The following is a 16,385-nucleotide window of genomic DNA, read 5'->3' on the forward strand; positions in this document are numbered from 1 at the left end:
CCTGCGGACATGGGGCCGCCTCCCTCCCCTCTGGCAGCCGGCCTGCTCCTCGCTGCCCTGCTCTTCCCAGGTACAGCTGAGGGTGGCCCGGCCCGGACGCCGGCCCGGACGCCTGCTCTCTCCGCTGTGGGTGTGGAGGGCCAGGTTCAGCAGCGAGGCCCCGATACTTGGTTGGGATTTTGTCCAGCGTCTCTGAGCCAGTCGAGTTCTTAGACGCTTTTCACTGCTGGCGCTGAGTTCCCAAGGGAGGGTTGTCAGCGGACTCTGTTTTCTTACTTAGTGTTCGTGCTCCCTTCCCAGAAAAACTTAAGTTTGGGGGATTTCAACGACTGCTGCGTGAGCACCAAGGCAGGTGCTCAGCATGGCTCAGGGGGCTCCCCAAAGTCTGCGCCCTACCACGCTGCAGCGAGGTCCACGTCTCTCTCCCCTTCCCTCCCCGCTCCTTTCCTTCTCCCTCCTTCCTTCCCTCCACGCCCCAGCACACGCACAGATGTGCACACCACGCAATTCACCTTCGCACCCCTTCCTCTCCACTGAGAGCTGCCTGGTCCTCCTGCGTCGCTGCATGCAGGGCCCTGAGCTCCCCTGCTGTGCACTAACTTTTCCACAGGGCTGTCCGGAGCCCACGCTCTCGGCCATGCAGGCATCGAGCCCCCCAGGATCCCCCAGGAAGCATCTTCCCAACGAGGAGCAAACGGGTCTCTGTTACACCACCAAATGAAACGCTACTTACCGCCGCGCACTCCCCCGTATCCTGGTAAGTCAAGCGCCCAAGCGCAGGCCTTGACGGTCCGCAGTGGAAATGTGGGATGAGTGTGATGGGAGGGCGTCTGTGCCGATGGGCTGGGATAAGCAATGGTGGTTTTGGAAACGTGCACTGTGGGTGGCTTGATCTGCTCCACCTGTTCAGGAAGGCCGTGAGCAGTGCGCATCCTTCAGCTTCTGCTTCGGCTGGATCGCCGAGGACGTCGTGAGGTATGGAGATATCATGGCACCCAGAGGTGAACTACTGAAGTCTACTTCTGTCCTCTTTGATGCGGTAGACAGAGAGGATTTTGGTAGATCAATCTCCTCCTGCCTGTTTGGAGCTTTGTTCCTTTGGCCTTGAGGTCTCCACGGCAGTTTGCTGAGTACCTACTAAGTGTCTGGTAACAGAGGATGTTCAGGGTGCACTCCCAGGAGATGGGTCAGAGGCCACACTGTGTGGCCAGTTTACTCACATGAGAAGGCACGGAGAATGTCAAAGGACCAGGCAAGACCCAGGGGACTCCACTGGACAAGCCCAGGCTCCTGGTCTGTCCCCAACCTCCTGCCCAGAGACAGCTTCTGATCACAAAGCCTGGCAAAGACAGTAGCTTCAGAGATGCCTCCTTAATCCCAAACTCATTGCTTACCCTGAAACAAGGAAAGTAGATCAGAATCTCAGTGGGCAAAGATGATAAGAGGGTAAAATTCAACTCTGACTCTCACTACCTTTAATTCTTGTTTTAGCCCAGCCTAGCCTCCATCCCTCTGGTATGGACCTCCAGTTATAAAGGACAAACTACAGGTTCACTTCCCAAGGAAAAAGGAGAAGGAAATGCAATTATTTCCCTACAAATATAAATGGGCTCCGCCGTAATAAGCATGTATTGTCCCGTGCTGTTTCATCTAATGGCACCATGAGAGGATTATTCCTCCACTTGGTTAGTGATGGAGTTGAGGAGATTTAGAGAGACCAGAGCTATATTCCTGGAGCTGCTTTTATAGTTTAAAACTGAAACCATGAAGCATAGAAAGCCACTGTGTGTTTCCAGCCACTGCCACCATGTCCTTCTTTCTTACTGGTACAGCTCTGCAGTACACATTTGTTATATTTATTGTAGGGAGCAGGTCCAAGAACATGAGCATCTTAATTCTGCCTCTTCCCCTTCACCTCCCCTCTCCCCTCCCTACCTCTGGAGCCCCTTCCCGTTTACCACAGATCCACCTCCCAATTTCCTATTTGCCAGTATTTTCTTTTGCTGTTTAAATTGTTTGTTCTTTCCCCACCATGTCCTTTAGGTCTGAGATGCCTGCTGTTTGATTCTTGACATAGTCTAAGGAGGCTGATGTGGGGTCTTTCTTTATACAGAACCTGAGCCAGATTTCAAAATTGTCAGCTGCCAACGAAGCGAAGAACACTGTCAAGAATTTTGTAACTTTATGGAAATACAAGTAGGCTACTGCTCTAAAAAGAAAGACCCCTGCTGTATGCACAGGGCATGTTGCCAACCTTGAAGCCAAAGCTCTCCTCACTCTCCTCGACCTCACACTCAGTACAGGACAGAAAGTTTGGAGAAGTGACTGAGAGGGAGGGGTTGAGGCAATGCCACCTTTGCCAGGCAATCAAAACATTCCATGGTGGTAAAATAAATACCAAAGGCTGGCTACACATGAACTTACAGAAAGTGACTTTGCTCAATATATGCAGCATTTTCAAAATTCCAGTTTTGTTCTGGCAGATATGGATGTAATAAACTTTCATACAAAAGCCTTGGGATGAGGTCTTCTCTTACTGAACAACTGTTTTTGATAACTTCTTTCATTTAAAGCACTGGAAAATGTAACTTGGAAACATGAATAAGATACATAGGGAGAGAAATATCTAACCATATCAAAATAGTGAAATGCTATGTATGCTATAACGTGGGCACATTCTAGCAATTATGCAGCAGACAGATACCACAGAATTAACAAACCATTCCTAGAAAATGGCAAGGGCTTTAGAGGGTGATTAAGAATTTGTTAAAGTGGAAGAGTGGGTAAAGATTTCTAATCAGAAGTTTCAGTTTTTAGAAAGATGCGGAGACACAAAAGTGTGGCTTGCTAAGTAGGTGGGGAAAATCCAGCTTCAGAGGAGAGAGGTTGATTTATAGCAGCAAATGAGCCTGGGTAAGAAGTGGTGTGAAGTGTGAAGGCAAACAGAGATTACACTGAGGAACTTAGAGTGGTGGCTGGGAGGTTAGCAAGTGCTCCAGACAGTAGCAAAATAAAAATTTCAGGCTTTGAATGTTCATTCTAACTGTGGAATTAGGCATAGACTGGGATTGTATGAAATCAGAGGCAGAAAGATGAAATAAGATGTGGTTGCCATATCGAAGTCCAAGGACATCCATCCTGACTAAAGGAGAGGTGACAGGGGCAAGGAAGACAGCCACCAGGGGCTCTGAACAGAAAGAGTTCACCGATCTGTGACAGAGAAGAAGGGAGGGCAAGGGGACAGAAGACAGATGCGGTAACCATGGCCACCAGCCCAGGTCGGGGGCGAGCAGAGAGAGGCGGATGGCCCGTGGGTGTGCTCAAGTTGGAGATGCTCAAAACTGCCCTGTGAGGGGTTGGATGAACGCATGTGAGTCCCGGAAGAGAGAGGAAGGTGGAAAATCGAGACGTTATTTGCTAGTAGCTGTTAACCAATCTGTAATGAGAGACAGCTTTCTACAGGAAAAGGAATCTATAATGCAGATTAGGCTTTCTGTGGGGCAAAGGGAATGCTGATGTCCAGATGAGGTACAGAAGATAGGGAAATATGGAAGAGGAGCGGGAGGGAGGAGAGAGGGTGGAAGCGAATCACTGGAAGGAGAACTACTGTAAGGAAGGAGATGGAGATCGCTTTCAGAATGGAAGGCAGTCGCAGAGCAAGTGGTACCTGGGAAAACCGGACAGGATGCTGGGTCAGTGGGGAATGTCTCATGGGCCTTTCCGTCTTTCCTTAGCCACGACATCCCATTAAGTGTCTGGGCTTATATTGTCCCTATAGCCTTTGGGTGTTCAGCCTTAGAATGCTAACGTCCCTCGAGTGGTGTGAACAATAATTTACTCGAGGTAGTTTTTTGGCTTACCTGGAGGATGAGAATAAAAATAATTGAGCACAAGAATACAGTGAGGGAATGTGTCTGCATAAAAAGTGTTAAAAGAAAGAATAAAGTCACGATGGCTGACAGGAGAAAATCCACCACCTTTCTTGTCAAAAGTGCATCTACCTCTACCCCGGTACCCTTAAATCTCATGACTGTTGTCTTCCATTTGTTAATCAAACACATATCTGGTGAACAACCTCTCTGTCCCTGATATTACTCCAGGAGCTAGTTGATAAACCTGCTTAACGTCACACATGGTTAAAAGTAAGTCCTAGGCATCATCCTCCAATTAAGTGTTACTTTCTTCAGGGTTCAGTTCCAGGACTACAAGACAGCCCCCCAGTTTCATCCATGTCACCGTAAGGGCAGGGCTTCCTCCCTTGGTGGCTGAATACTATCCCATTACTGTTTATTTATTGAAGTGGTGATGGACACTTCGGTTGTTTTCAAACCTTGCTCTCCTAAGAGATAACAAATGGGAACACTGGAGACAACTTGATTTCCTATAATTGCTATTTATCCCAATGCTGTTTTATAGATCAGTAATCGAGAGAAAAGAAGCAACAGAGCATAAACGGGGAAGCCTAAATTTAGTAAAACAAGCTCAGGGCTAATTTTTCTTGTTTAACAGCTCAGGATCTGGCTCAGGCCAGGGTTTAGGCTCAGGTGCACACATAGGTGAATTTCCCATACGGCCCTGTAGTTTTTGCAATAACTTTCATAGTAGCCAAACTTTTTGTTCTTTTTCAGGGGCACCGTGCCTAGTGCTGTTCACGGACCATTAGCAGTACATCTGGGACCTGTTCTTGTCCTGAGCCAGGCCCTGGATTGGGCAGCAGTGGCCACAGGCTCACAATTGGTGCCTTGTGTTCTGACTGTGACCATATTTTTAGCATTAAGTTTTTTGTTCTTTGTAACTTGGAGAGCCATGGCTTTCTCTGTAAGAGGGGTGAAAAAGTGATACAAGCCGAGACCTCAACCTGCAGCAGATCAACAGCCAGTCCTCTGTAGCAGACAGGGAGGGATCAGCTGGGTTCAAGTGCAAACCTGGAACGCACACGTGCACACACACACACACACACACACACACACTCACAGGTGCATGCACCCCAGCATTCTCAGTACTAACGGATGTCCAGAAGGAAGCTCACGGCCACCGCTCAGAGAAGCTCTTACAATTGTAGAGGCCAAAGATAACTCGTATTTACTCCATGGTGTCTGGATGAATTTAGTACTAAAATATGCATGCGCTCTTTTCTTTTCTGGTATATACATCTTCTGGTGGATTCTGTGCATGTAAATACCAATATTTATTTATTCTTCTGTCAACAGACTTGACGTTTGCATATCCTAGCAACTGTAAGCAGTGCAGCCGCAAAGGTGGGAGTGAAGACGCCCACACATCACTGGCTTGGTGTCCTTGGGAATGAACCCGGAAGAGGGACTTCTGCACCATATTGTAGTTTTATTTCTAGCTTTTTGAGGGACCCGTAGGAATACGATGACTTTGCCTATCCTCTGATAGCTTGCAAGGGCTCCTTTCCCCACACTCTGGTTGGCAGTAGCGTCCTAGCGGGGGCCTCCTGAGGTTTTGGTTCAGGTTTCCCTGATGACAGTGATGTTGACAACCTTTGCGTACATCTTTTGTCCGTGCTTTGCCCATTTTACAATTCAGGGCATCAGGACCAGGCTCAGGATCCCAAGGCTCACAGTGCTGCAGCGCTGCCTTTCCCTGCGTCCCTCTGGTAAAAGCGTTACCAGCAGAGCTCATACACAGGCATCCTCCCAAGACTGCTTCCAGGGACAGGTGGAGGCACCCAGCACCCAGCTTCTCACAGAGTCAGAAGCACAGCAGTCTGTGTGACCCTTTTGTGAGCCGACCCGCCAGCGTGCGTGCAAGACAGCGTTGGCTCATTCTCACCATCTCAGCTCCTCTGCTCCTTAGAAAGGATCCACAGAAGGCCAAACGTTTTGAAAAACTTTTTGAAAAAAAATCTGCATGTTCAAAATAGAGAAATCACTTTGTGAACTCTGGGGTCTCTACTTACAAACATATTATACCCGGCACCCAAAACACAAACAAACCAACAAACAAACATATTATACATCACAGGTACAATATATACAAATGCAACTGAAAACCCTTAGAAGTGCATCAGGCAAAAATTACGAGATCATTTTCTGTCCTGGAAATTAAATAATGCAAATGCTCCTATATTTGATGTAAAATTAATTGTCGAAATGTTTCCAAAAGCCATAAAGACTCCAGTGTTGAAATTATTGATTTTTAATTATTTGATCTTTAAAATACAAGTTAGTGCATTACACTTAAACTTTAAATGGGGTTTAAAGAACAAAAGAATGTCCTTAAGGCTAAAGACACACATATACATAAAGTCATTCTTTGATCACACAGCTATTCTGTAGTAGACTTAAGGCACATCAAAAACAGTTGTATATTTTACCTAAGGAAGAACTTCCTTGGCACTAGGGTAATATGACAACCAGAATGAAAATGGGGAAAGGGGATGCAGAGGAAGAGGGAGGGAGGGGAAGGGACTAAAAAAAGGAACACGTGGGACAAGGATTTGTCTCAGTGGTTTTGCCTCCTGCCTCACAAGCACAAGGTCCTGAGTTCGATAACTGGTACAAAAAACAAAAAAAGGAACAAGCCGTGCTCTGTGCATACACCCACTCCCCAAGATGGATGTAAGCACCACGCACTACACACATGGGCTAATACAAGAAAACTACGACATTAAAACGTGCTATCCCAAGAAGAGTTTGAAGACTAGCTCAGACTCATAAAACACAAGTAAAACGGACATCTTATCCTCATGGGTAATTTTTGCATTTCTTTTTGGAGATGCAGAGTGAACACCGTGGACTCAAGGTCAGGTCTGCAGCAGGGAAGCCCATTAGTCCCAGCACCTTTGTTCTCCTTGCCAACACCTGGAGAATGCACTCAGCCAGCTGTGACGGGCTTTATGGACACGAGCTGTGCCTGGTGGGAAGATCCTGAGAGCGGCAATTCCCCCGGGGGACAGAGCCCGCTGACGCGGCTGACCGCCTTGCCTTCTGCCCCTGCACCACCCACCTTGCCCCAGTGTCCTGCCTCCCCCTGTGCCCTCCGAGGCGTCCCACGGCTTTGATCCCTCTGCCTCATCCACCCCTCAGTTCCCTGGTGGTTGGGAAGTCTATTTTTTCTCATTCCCAGGCCTGTGGGGCTGAGTGGGGAGGGCGGGTTCAGTCTGCCTCTCTCTACCTGGCTTCCCGGTGGCCACACCTCGCCTTTCCTCCTTGTCCACGCAGCCAGTGGTCACTGCAGCCCTGCAGCCCGGCCTGCTCCAGTCTGGCTCACCGTCATGTCTTGGGTTATGGGAAAGGAACCAGCTGTGTGGAGGGAATCCCCTTATTAATAAGAGCAAAATAAAGGCAGCGCTTCCCAGTGAAAAGCGACTGGGCTCGTGAGTCTCTTTCCCGAGAGACCAAAGCTTCCCAAGCAAGCTGAAGGACAGCCACCTTGCAGGAGAGCTGGGAACCAGCTGATGGACGGGTCTCTGTGGGGCTCAGGGCTTTGGCGGGTGGATTGCTGAGGCACTGGTCTGGTCCTTTTGAGCTTTCAGGATCCAGTGCAGGGGGAAGCTGTACTGTTCTTGTCCTTTTCTAGAACCTCCATTTGAAGCTAATTTCTTCTTCTTACACCAAAAGTTTTGTGATATCATTTCACTGATTTCATCTGAAAAGATGAAGCCCTGTTAACTGGCCAATTCCTGTGATTTTTAAAACTAATAAACGGTGGCCACAATTACATCTCAACATCACTCCCTCCTCGTGCTTGCTCAGGTTGTGCCCGGGAGTCCCGCAGCCTTTGGCTCCTCTGACTTCCGGTACCACTTACCAGCTTTGCATATTTCACATGAGTGAAATCAAACAATATGTGGCCGTTTTTGCCTGTTTTTTTTTCATTTAATCCCGGTTTTCCAAGGTTAATCCGTGTTGAAGCATGAATCAGGTGCTCATTCCTTTCCACGGGTGAATAGTATTCCATGTTGTGAATTATACTACAGTCTGCTTACTGGGTCATCAGTCAAACTTGCATGTTTCCACTCTGGCTGAGGAAAAAGTGCTATTACACACGCACGTGCATCGTTTCCACTGCTCTTCTGTGCAAACCAAGGAGACAACTACTTATAACTCTATTTTTGGCCTTTTCAGGAACCAAAAATGCCCTCTCACACCACTGCTGCACTGTTTTACAGTCTCATCGGCAATATTTAAACAGTCCAATTTCTATATCCTCGTCTACAATGCTATTTCCAGGATTTTTAATTTTTTATAGCTATACAGGCGACTATAAAGTGATATCTCTTACGGTTTTTTCCCCTTTGCTCATATTTATTCCATTCCCTTCTTTCCTCACCCCTACCCCTCGCACTTTCCCTTCCCCTTTGGACCTTTTCTTCCTATTACACAATATCAATTATACGTTTTGATCCTATTAATACTTTCAGTTTCTCACATGAGAGAAACTATTCCATATTTACACATGTGGGTCCTATCTATTTCACTTACGAGTACGGCCTCGGTGTGCATCCATTTAGCTATAAATGTCTCTAGCTTCTCATTCTTTATGGCTGAGTAGTACTCCCTTTTATTTGCATCCTTCTGATGACTAATGGTGCTAACAACAGTTTCATGAGCTTCTTTGGCCATTTCAAATTTTTTGGATTTTTTTCAGATTGTTTTCTGCATTAGTATATGTTTCCATCACATAATGCTTACCTTCCTCGAGTCAGTACATGGCCAGAACATCTTAATTCCTTTCTTCATCCCTTCCCCCACCCTCCCCCTCCCTCCTTCTCTTGATCTCCTTTGCCCTTGAGAAAAAGCCATCTCCCTACTTCCTCTTATCTATCTTTTATTTTGTTGATTCGTTGTTTTTGTTTATTTGTTTGTTTGGTATCAGGATCGAACTTGGGTCCTTGTGCTTGCAAGGCAGGCAGAGGAACCACTGAACTAAATCACTGGCCCTATCTTTCATTTTGCTCTTTTATAATTTGTTACTTGTATATGAAAAACAGTGTGATATTGAAGCTTCTGTGTGCAATTTATTTTACTTAAATTTATGGTTAAAGGTGCATGCGTTTTCCTACAAATGGCTCAAATTTACCCCATTTAAAATTGGGGTACCAATTATACTTATACCACATTTTTCACACATACATAGATATAGATTTAGATATTATAGACATCCTGTGTACATCATACCTGTTTATCTAATTAAGTGACACCTATGCTGTCTGCAAACCCCGCTGTGCCTCTGCTCTCCTCCTTACGTCGTCCTCTTCCACTCGGGAGCGTAACGCACATCACACTGTAATTATCTTGTGTTGGGGACACTGAGAAACAGCTCTTTCAGCCCTGCAATTACGCGAGTTGTGAACCTCTGAGCAGATATTGAGGAAACTGGTCAAGGAGCTCGATTTTCTGGTCCGTCACCTTTGGGTTGGTGCACCTTATTCTCCAGGACTGTTTGTGAGATTCTCCCTTGGGAGTTGCTTTCTGAGACTGTGATTTGGAAACAGATTTAAGACTAAGGAGAAGGTGGATGGAAAACCTAACACTATTTTTTTTTTTTACTAAGTTTACTGGTACATTTAAAGTATACAATAGTTACATTCATCATTGGGATCTTGTTGCTTTACATGACTTATCTTTGTTCTTGTTTTTCCCCATTCCCCTGTCCTCCCATCACCCCTCCACCCTTCCCTGTTTACAATGACATTGTTTCCCTGTTCTTCCTTTTCACATATTTTTTCTTTTCCCTTCTTACCTGCCCCTCCTGCTTCCCCTACTTTAGACCCTTTTCTTCCTATTATACAATATCAATTATACATTTTGATCCTTATTTGCACTTTTAGTTTTTCACACCAGAGAAACTATTATATGTGTCCTATTAATTTCACTTAAGAGTATGGCTTCCATGTGCATCCACTAAGCTATAAATGTTTCTAGTTTCTCATTCTTTAAGGCTGAGTAGCATTCCGTTTTATTAAAAAAGCGCATTTTCTTTATCCAGTCTCCAGCTGATGTGCATTTGGGCTGCTTCCACATTTTAGCTATTACAAACTGCGCCACTATAAACATGGGTGAGCATATATTGCTGTGGTCTGACTCTTAATTCTTTTGGGAAGTTACCCAGGAGAGGAATAGCTGGGTCAAATGGAACTTTCAATCCCAATTGTTTGAGGTATCTCCATATTGATTTCCACAGTGGTTGCACCAGTCTGCACTCCCACCAACAGTGGAGAAGGGTTCATTTCTCCCCACAACCCCGCCAGCATTTGTTATTGGTTGATTTCTTGATAGCAGCCATTCTTTAACACTATTAACTGACTTCCCCCTAAATGAGCTGATTTTCCAAAATAGCTCTTTAAGTTTTCCAGACTACACAGAAAATTCCAAAAGCATAATTTCATAATTAATTTACTAGTGGCTATGTTGTAGGAAAGGGTACAATCAAGCTCTACCTTAATCCTTTTCTAGAACTGAGAGTGAGCCCCACAGTCAAGCACTTGTACAGTGTGTGCAAGGCCCTGGGTTCCATCCCCAGCACCAAAGCCACCACATTAACAACAATAAAAGGACACAGAGACAGTTTTCCAAATAAGTTGACTTTAAATAGAAAGAATGAATATAAAAGTGTAAAACATGCATTTTATTGTCCAATGTACAAAGATGTCTTCTATAAGAATGACTCCTCTTTGGAAATGTTTGCTAATAGTTTTGTTAGACAAGAATTATTTTTTTAATTGAATTTATTGGTACATTCTAGGTAGACAGTACAGTTACATTCATTAGTGGGATCTTGTACCTTTACATGCCAGGTCTTGGTTCTCATTTAGACAAGAATTCTTGTAACAGATACTTCATTCATTCTCAGAGCCTCTGCAGTGGGCCTGGGGCCAGGCTCGTGTCTCTTTTTCAGAACACACTGTCTACACAAGAGTCTAGGTCAAACATGTTTGTTTCAGGTTGGTTAAACAAGGTAGAAGTCAGCCTACAGGAAATAGCACAGTGCTGATATAGAGAAAAGGAAGGCTCTCCATTCGCATACTTACAAAGCTCTCAGAGATATACACTAAACAGAAAAGGCAAGTTTGGGATGATGCATAAAGCCTGCTGATGTTTAGGTAAAAAGAGATTCAAACATGGCTGTATAGGCGTAGGAACCCCCGGAAGAGTTAATAAGAAACTCTTCTCAGTGGTCACAGAGGTTTGGAGATTGGGATGTAATGGCTGCCTTCCAATGTCACCTTTATTGAGAGGATTTTAAGAGAAACAAACCCAAATGATCCTCAGACTGAAGTCACGTAGCGGGGAAATGAGCAGCTGTACCCGCGGCTGCCTCGGTATAGCACCTGCTGGGGAACCTAACCCGGGCCACAGTGGGGCCCAGCAGGCACAGGAGGGCACAGCCCCTGGACAGACCCTCCCCAGCGAGAGGAGAATCTGTCCTCTTCCTCTGGTTTAAAATAACTAGGTCAGTCTTATGAATGTGTAGAGTAACCTGGCACCCAGCGTCGGACCCTCTTCACCCAGTGTGTTTGTGAGGGCGCCTGTGGCTGTCCTTGTGCTTTTCTTTGTGCACTGTTGTGGCGATGCATTTTTTTCCTTTCTGCCACAATGTGCTACGTGGGGCGTGCTCTGTTGACCGTAGGGAACAATGCAACAAGAAACACCGGGCCTTCGTTTCTGTTGCAGACGTTCCCAAGTGCTGTCCTGGGCCGCAGCCCCTCAGTGAATTCTCCCACAGTGGACACCATCCCTGGGCCAGGACCCTGAAGCAGGGAGTGAGCTCCTCTCTGCACACCTCTGCCTCCATCTCCTGCCCTCGTGCTGGACAGTATTCAACCGCCCTTCAGTGTTGGGTCTCTCACCTGTCCACGTCCCACGTATCAAATTGTTGGTCTGCCCCTGTTCCCAGGGAACTCCAAAAAGCCAGTCTATTTTTATTTTTTAAAATTGCGTTTATCGGTACATTCTAGGTAGACAGTACAGTTACATTCATCACTGGGACCTTGCACCTTTACATGGCAGGTCTTGGTTCTTATTTTTTCCCCTTGTCCCTGCCCTCCCTTCTCCCCCTCCCCACTTACAAACACTTTATTTCCATTTTTTCATTTTCTCATATTTTTTTCTTTTCCCTTATTCCCTTTCCCCTAGCCCGTCTATTTTTAGGCAGAAAGGGAATACTGCCCAGCACTTTCTGCCCACAGCCTTACTCAGTAGAGCAGATAAATGAGCTCTTCCCTGATTCGTGCTCTCAAAAACCTATAAAGGCCACATTTTCTCCTTTTCCACCCACTCCAGCTCACGTCTCTCAGTTTCTTTCCTGCACGGAAGGGCGGAGAGGTCCAAGGGAACTGTAAAACATGAGACGCATCTTTCTTTTTGTGGTTTGCTCCTGTTTGGTCCAGAGGAATGCAGGTAAATGTCTCCCGGACAGCGCTGGTGAAGGAAGGGGTGACGGAGAGCCCTGTGTGTGTGGCCGATGCGTGGCAGTTCGGGGGCATCTGGGTATCGGTAATGGCTGCAGGTGGTCCCCTCCGGGGCTCAGCCATGGACCCCTTTGATCTCTCTTAGGAAAAAAAATTTAAAGCCAAATAAGGGTTGTAACATGAGCCAGAATAACCTCTTTACCCTGACACAGACAGGCAGCGCTCCCGCAGTCTCAGGGGATTCTGAGGAAACAGTGATCATCGCAGTGTCAGGCTGGAAGGGAAGCAGAGAGCGCTGCGGCCCCAGGGTCCTCAGAGAGAACCAAGGGGCAGCGAGAGTGCTAACCTGCGGCCGTGCAGCGAAGAGCGAGGGCCACAGATCTTCCCTCTGCAGTCGTGATCCTCCAGCTCTCCTAGACAGCTGACGAGAAAGCAGAGCAGTGGCCTTGGAAGTGGACTGTCCGAGGAGGGACGATGAGCGATGGGAATAGAACTAGAATCCAGATCCCGGCTCCGGCAGCTGTTGGCTCCTTCGCTTTTACCAGAGGTGGAATCCAGGTCTCCTCTGCTGCCCCCTCCCAGGTAGGACAGGGCAGCAGTGATGGGACCGCAGAGCCTTCGCTGTGTGGCTATGGAACGGTTATCGTACTGGATTATTTTTATAATCAAGCAAGCTCAATGCTATGCTGCTGTTTGTGGCACTGGAGAGTGGATCAGGGTCTGCACACTGAGCTGTATTCCCAGCCATTCTGTTTTTCTGATTTTGAGACAAAGTCTTATTGAGTCACTAAGTTGCCAAGGCTGGACTCCTGCCACAGCCTTCTAGAGTGCTAGGATTACAGACATGAGCCCCCCCCCCAAAGTATTGTTTCTAATAATGATGATAAACAGCGTTTGCAGACATCAGAAAGGTCTTTCTTAGAACCATTTCCTTCCCAAAGTGCCTCCCTTAGGAGAGTTTGAGATGCTTGTATTTACAAACCCCAAAGTCGTGGCTTTATTTCCTTATTTTATTGCAGAAATACAAGCACTGATCTATCTCCAGGCTGGACAAGCCTGGTGGAGTGGAATAACCTTTTCAAGGGGCCTGTGGTGAGCCAGGTGGTCATCACACAGCATGCTATGCCACCCTCCTGGCAACACTGTGAGCATGAACTGTTGCTCCTACCTCAAGGCTGAGAAACCAAAGCTAGGTAGTTGGCAGTTGCTCAAAGACGGAGAGTTTTATAAGAATATGGCAAACCACTGGCGCTGCTCTGGGGTCGTCCTTTACTTTCTGAACAGCGTGAACTCACTGTGCATCCCGCTCTGTTGTGTCCACAGGGGATATTCCACCGGGAATTAGAAACACAATTTGCCTCATGCAAAGTGGGAAATGCAGGCTTTTTTTCTGCCATGCTGGTGAGAAAAGAAGCGACACTTGCTCTGATCCCTGGAATAAGTGCTGCATACCCAACATAAAGGAAGAAAAAGAGAAAGGAGAGAGACCATCAGGGGAAGGCAACTCTGGGATCTAAACTGTGGGCTGCAGGATGGCAGGCATCTTGAAGTTTCCCCAAATTCGAAAGAATTGTGGCTGGTAGTAGGTGCTCAGTAAACGTGTTCAATAAATCCAGCACCAACGAAGAAGCCTGATGAAAGACTTTTCTTAAGAACTTCCTTTCTTTGCCTTTTTTTAAAAAAATGAGTTTCAGGTTTTGTGATTTTCCACCTTGTGTCTTTATTTCCTCTTTTCTTGTTCCGGGTAATAGCTCTTACCTCTCATCCAGAAGTGGGGGTAGAATGGAAGCCAAGCTCCAAGTCTTGTCTCTGGAGGGACAGAAACACGGTTGTCTATTGGCCACGATCCAGCCAGTGGCACCTTCCTTACCAAACCCAGCACTACTGTCATCAAACATTTACTTTTATGATCTAAATCAACCGATGCAACAATCTTATGCATATGAAATTGGGCAAAAGCACATCATGTTGGGGATGGAAGGAAAATGAATATCACTAAGGCTCCCAAGTCACCAGTTCAAACAGGAGATTCTTGGTTTGCTAATTGATCAAGTCTCCTTTTACATTTCCTCTAAAGCCCACATTTCTGAAGAGGTAGATCAAGGAAGGGCCCTTTCTGAGGAGGCTCTGGGGTCCTTGCCTGGTATTCGCTGTTTGTTTTCTGCTGGTTCCTGCTCAGATTTGTTGGCCACACCTCGCCTCTCAGCCAGTCATCCCAAGAGCAGTAAATGTTAACTACTGTCAAGGGCTACAAAAATAATTACAATAAACATGCTAGCACACACAAGAACATGTGCCAAGATTTCTCTAGACAGAGAAACAGCTTCATGAGACGTCCCATGTCCACATTTCTGTTCACCGCCTGAGTCGTTGGTGTGTGAGTCAGCTGAACCTACTGCAAAGGTCACCTGAGAAACCCTAACTCTGGGTTCCTGTCTGGATGCCTCCTCCAGCTGCAGTGATTTCTATAAGACCTTCAACCTCTGCCCAGCCTCTCCCAGTCCCACTCCTGGACCTGCGCTCTGAGTGCGGTGAGACGGAGGCCTGGGCCTGCTTAGCGTGGAGGCTCCTGGGGCACAGTTGTACCACCATTCATATTCTCTCTCTCTCCCTCTCTCTCTCTCTCTCTCTCTCTCTCTCTCTCTCTCGTGCATGCCATCTGTTCCCTGCCTAGTGCCCCAGCCTACTGGCTCTGGTGTTAGGCTGTGTTTCCCAGCCAGTCAGAGAGCTCTCGGCCAGGAGCTCAGCCCAAGCCCAACAGATGCGTTCTGAGCTGTGACAGGAAGGGTGCCCAGTGCCCCGACACAGCAGGCCGAGGCTGGGCTCCACATCACCCCAGAGGATGAGCCACAGCCGCAGCCCCTGCCCGGGCCTCCCATCCCACCAATTAAATGAGGGGCTGGGACAGCTCTCAGGTCACAGCCTGGGTAGACTCAGCCCCTGCAGTCCTGGGGATCTCCAGGGAGCAGTGAGTACAGGCCCGCCCCATTGAGAGAGCCCGGAAAGGAAGTGCGGAGCCCAGGTCCAGCCCAGCCCCGGGAGGTACCGGCCACTCCAGCTCTTCTGCTCCACTGACCAAATCAAAGAGAGGCCACATATGTGGGCTAAAAGGAGAAAGGTCTTATTCAAAGCCAGCTCCAAAGACATAAGGCCTATTTGCCTCAAAGGACCATGTCCTTGAGGATGGCAAGGGTCTTTTCTAAGAAAGGAAGGAACAGAGGGAGATCTTCACACTGGGTTACCACCCCTGCCACCCTCAACTGTATCCTGGCCTCCAGGACCCAGGTCTGTGCCTTCTGTCACTTCCTTGGGGCTGAAGAGAGCTGGGGTGTTGCTCTGTGCTCTGCAGGAGGAAGTTTGGAGAAGTTGTTTCTCTCCAAAAGCAAAACCCCTAACTTTTAAAGTTTTTGCAGGGCGGGCTGCAGGAAGGCACCAGACCCTACACTGCATTCACACTGCACGGTGGGCATTTTAAGGTAAAACTGGGCCTACATTGGAGAAGATGTTCTCTTGCTGTACTGTAAAATTCTCTGAAAGAAGTATTTGTGTACCTGGGTCACAGGTAGAAAAGTATGGCTGCCGAGTGCGTGCCACACCACAGGCCCGTGTGTACCCGCGGAGGCTTTCCAGGATGGCCAGGCAGTGAACCGAAGGTGAGGGAGGAAGTGAGCGGGGTCGAGGGGCCCGCGGGGCCTCCACAGCCGGACCTGAGCCCTGACTTCCTTCTGTAAACGGTGCATCTGCCAGGCATTTACATGAGTTGTGCGCCTCTGCCCAGAGGCCTGAAAGAGCTCCAGGCCATCTGTTTCCCCACATGTAAGACGAAGGGATCAAACTAGGTCCTAAAAGGTCCTGCCGTGGTTCTGAGTCTTTGCAGTGAACCCCCAAAGTCCTGATTATTTTTCCCTCCTCAAAGCCAAGGTGCGGCGCGTCAATCCCACGAAGCACCAGCAGAGGGCGCGCTGCGGCCTCCCGCGCCTGCAGAACGTGGGTGTCAGGCGGA

The 16,385-nt window shown here is 47.4% G+C and overlaps 2 protein-coding genes across 2 annotated transcripts; both read left to right on the forward strand.

Annotated features, from left to right (window-relative positions):
* On the forward strand, positions 1-2,359 carry LOC104861188 (sperm-associated antigen 11B). Its single transcript, XM_010622538.1, has 3 exons — positions 1-70; positions 611-757; positions 2,114-2,359. The coding sequence occupies exons 1-3, from the start codon at positions 10-12 to the stop codon at positions 2,257-2,259; spliced, it is 354 nt and encodes a 117-aa protein (XP_010620840.1). The 5' UTR covers positions 1-9; the 3' UTR covers positions 2,260-2,359.
* A 9,913-nt stretch (positions 2,360-12,272) lies between these two features.
* Positions 12,273-14,039, forward strand: LOC104861182 (sperm-associated antigen 11-like). The gene is made up of 2 exons (XM_010622527.2): positions 12,273-12,371; positions 13,706-14,039. The coding sequence occupies exons 1-2, from the start codon at positions 12,317-12,319 to the stop codon at positions 13,897-13,899; spliced, it is 249 nt and encodes an 82-aa protein (XP_010620829.1). The 5' UTR covers positions 12,273-12,316; the 3' UTR covers positions 13,900-14,039.
* Positions 14,040-16,385: the final 2,346 nt, after the last annotated feature.

The sequence above is a fragment of the Fukomys damarensis genome, unplaced genomic scaffold, assembly GCF_012274545.1.
Source record: "Fukomys damarensis isolate Sample0158 unplaced genomic scaffold, DMR_v1.0_HiC HiC_scaffold_18, whole genome shotgun sequence".
Taxonomy (NCBI): domain Eukaryota; kingdom Metazoa; phylum Chordata; class Mammalia; order Rodentia; family Bathyergidae; genus Fukomys; species Fukomys damarensis.

Coding starts and splice junctions, on each gene's coding strand:
- LOC104861182 (XM_010622527.2), top strand. CDS start 12,317: ATGAGACGCATCTTTCTTTTTGTGGTTTGCTCCTGTTTGGTCCAGAGG. Junction 12,372..13,705: donor TTTGGTCCAGAGGAATGCAG/GTAAATGTCTCC, acceptor TTGTGTCCACAG/GGGATATTCCACCGGGAATT.
- LOC104861188 (XM_010622538.1), top strand. CDS start 10: ATGGGGCCGCCTCCCTCCCCTCTGGCAGCCGGCCTGCTCCTCGCTGCC. Junction 71..610: donor CGCTGCCCTGCTCTTCCCAG/GTACAGCTGAGG, acceptor ACTTTTCCACAG/GGCTGTCCGGAGCCCACGCT. Junction 758..2,113: donor GCGCACTCCCCCGTATCCTG/GTAAGTCAAGCG, acceptor TTCTTTATACAG/AACCTGAGCCAGATTTCAAA.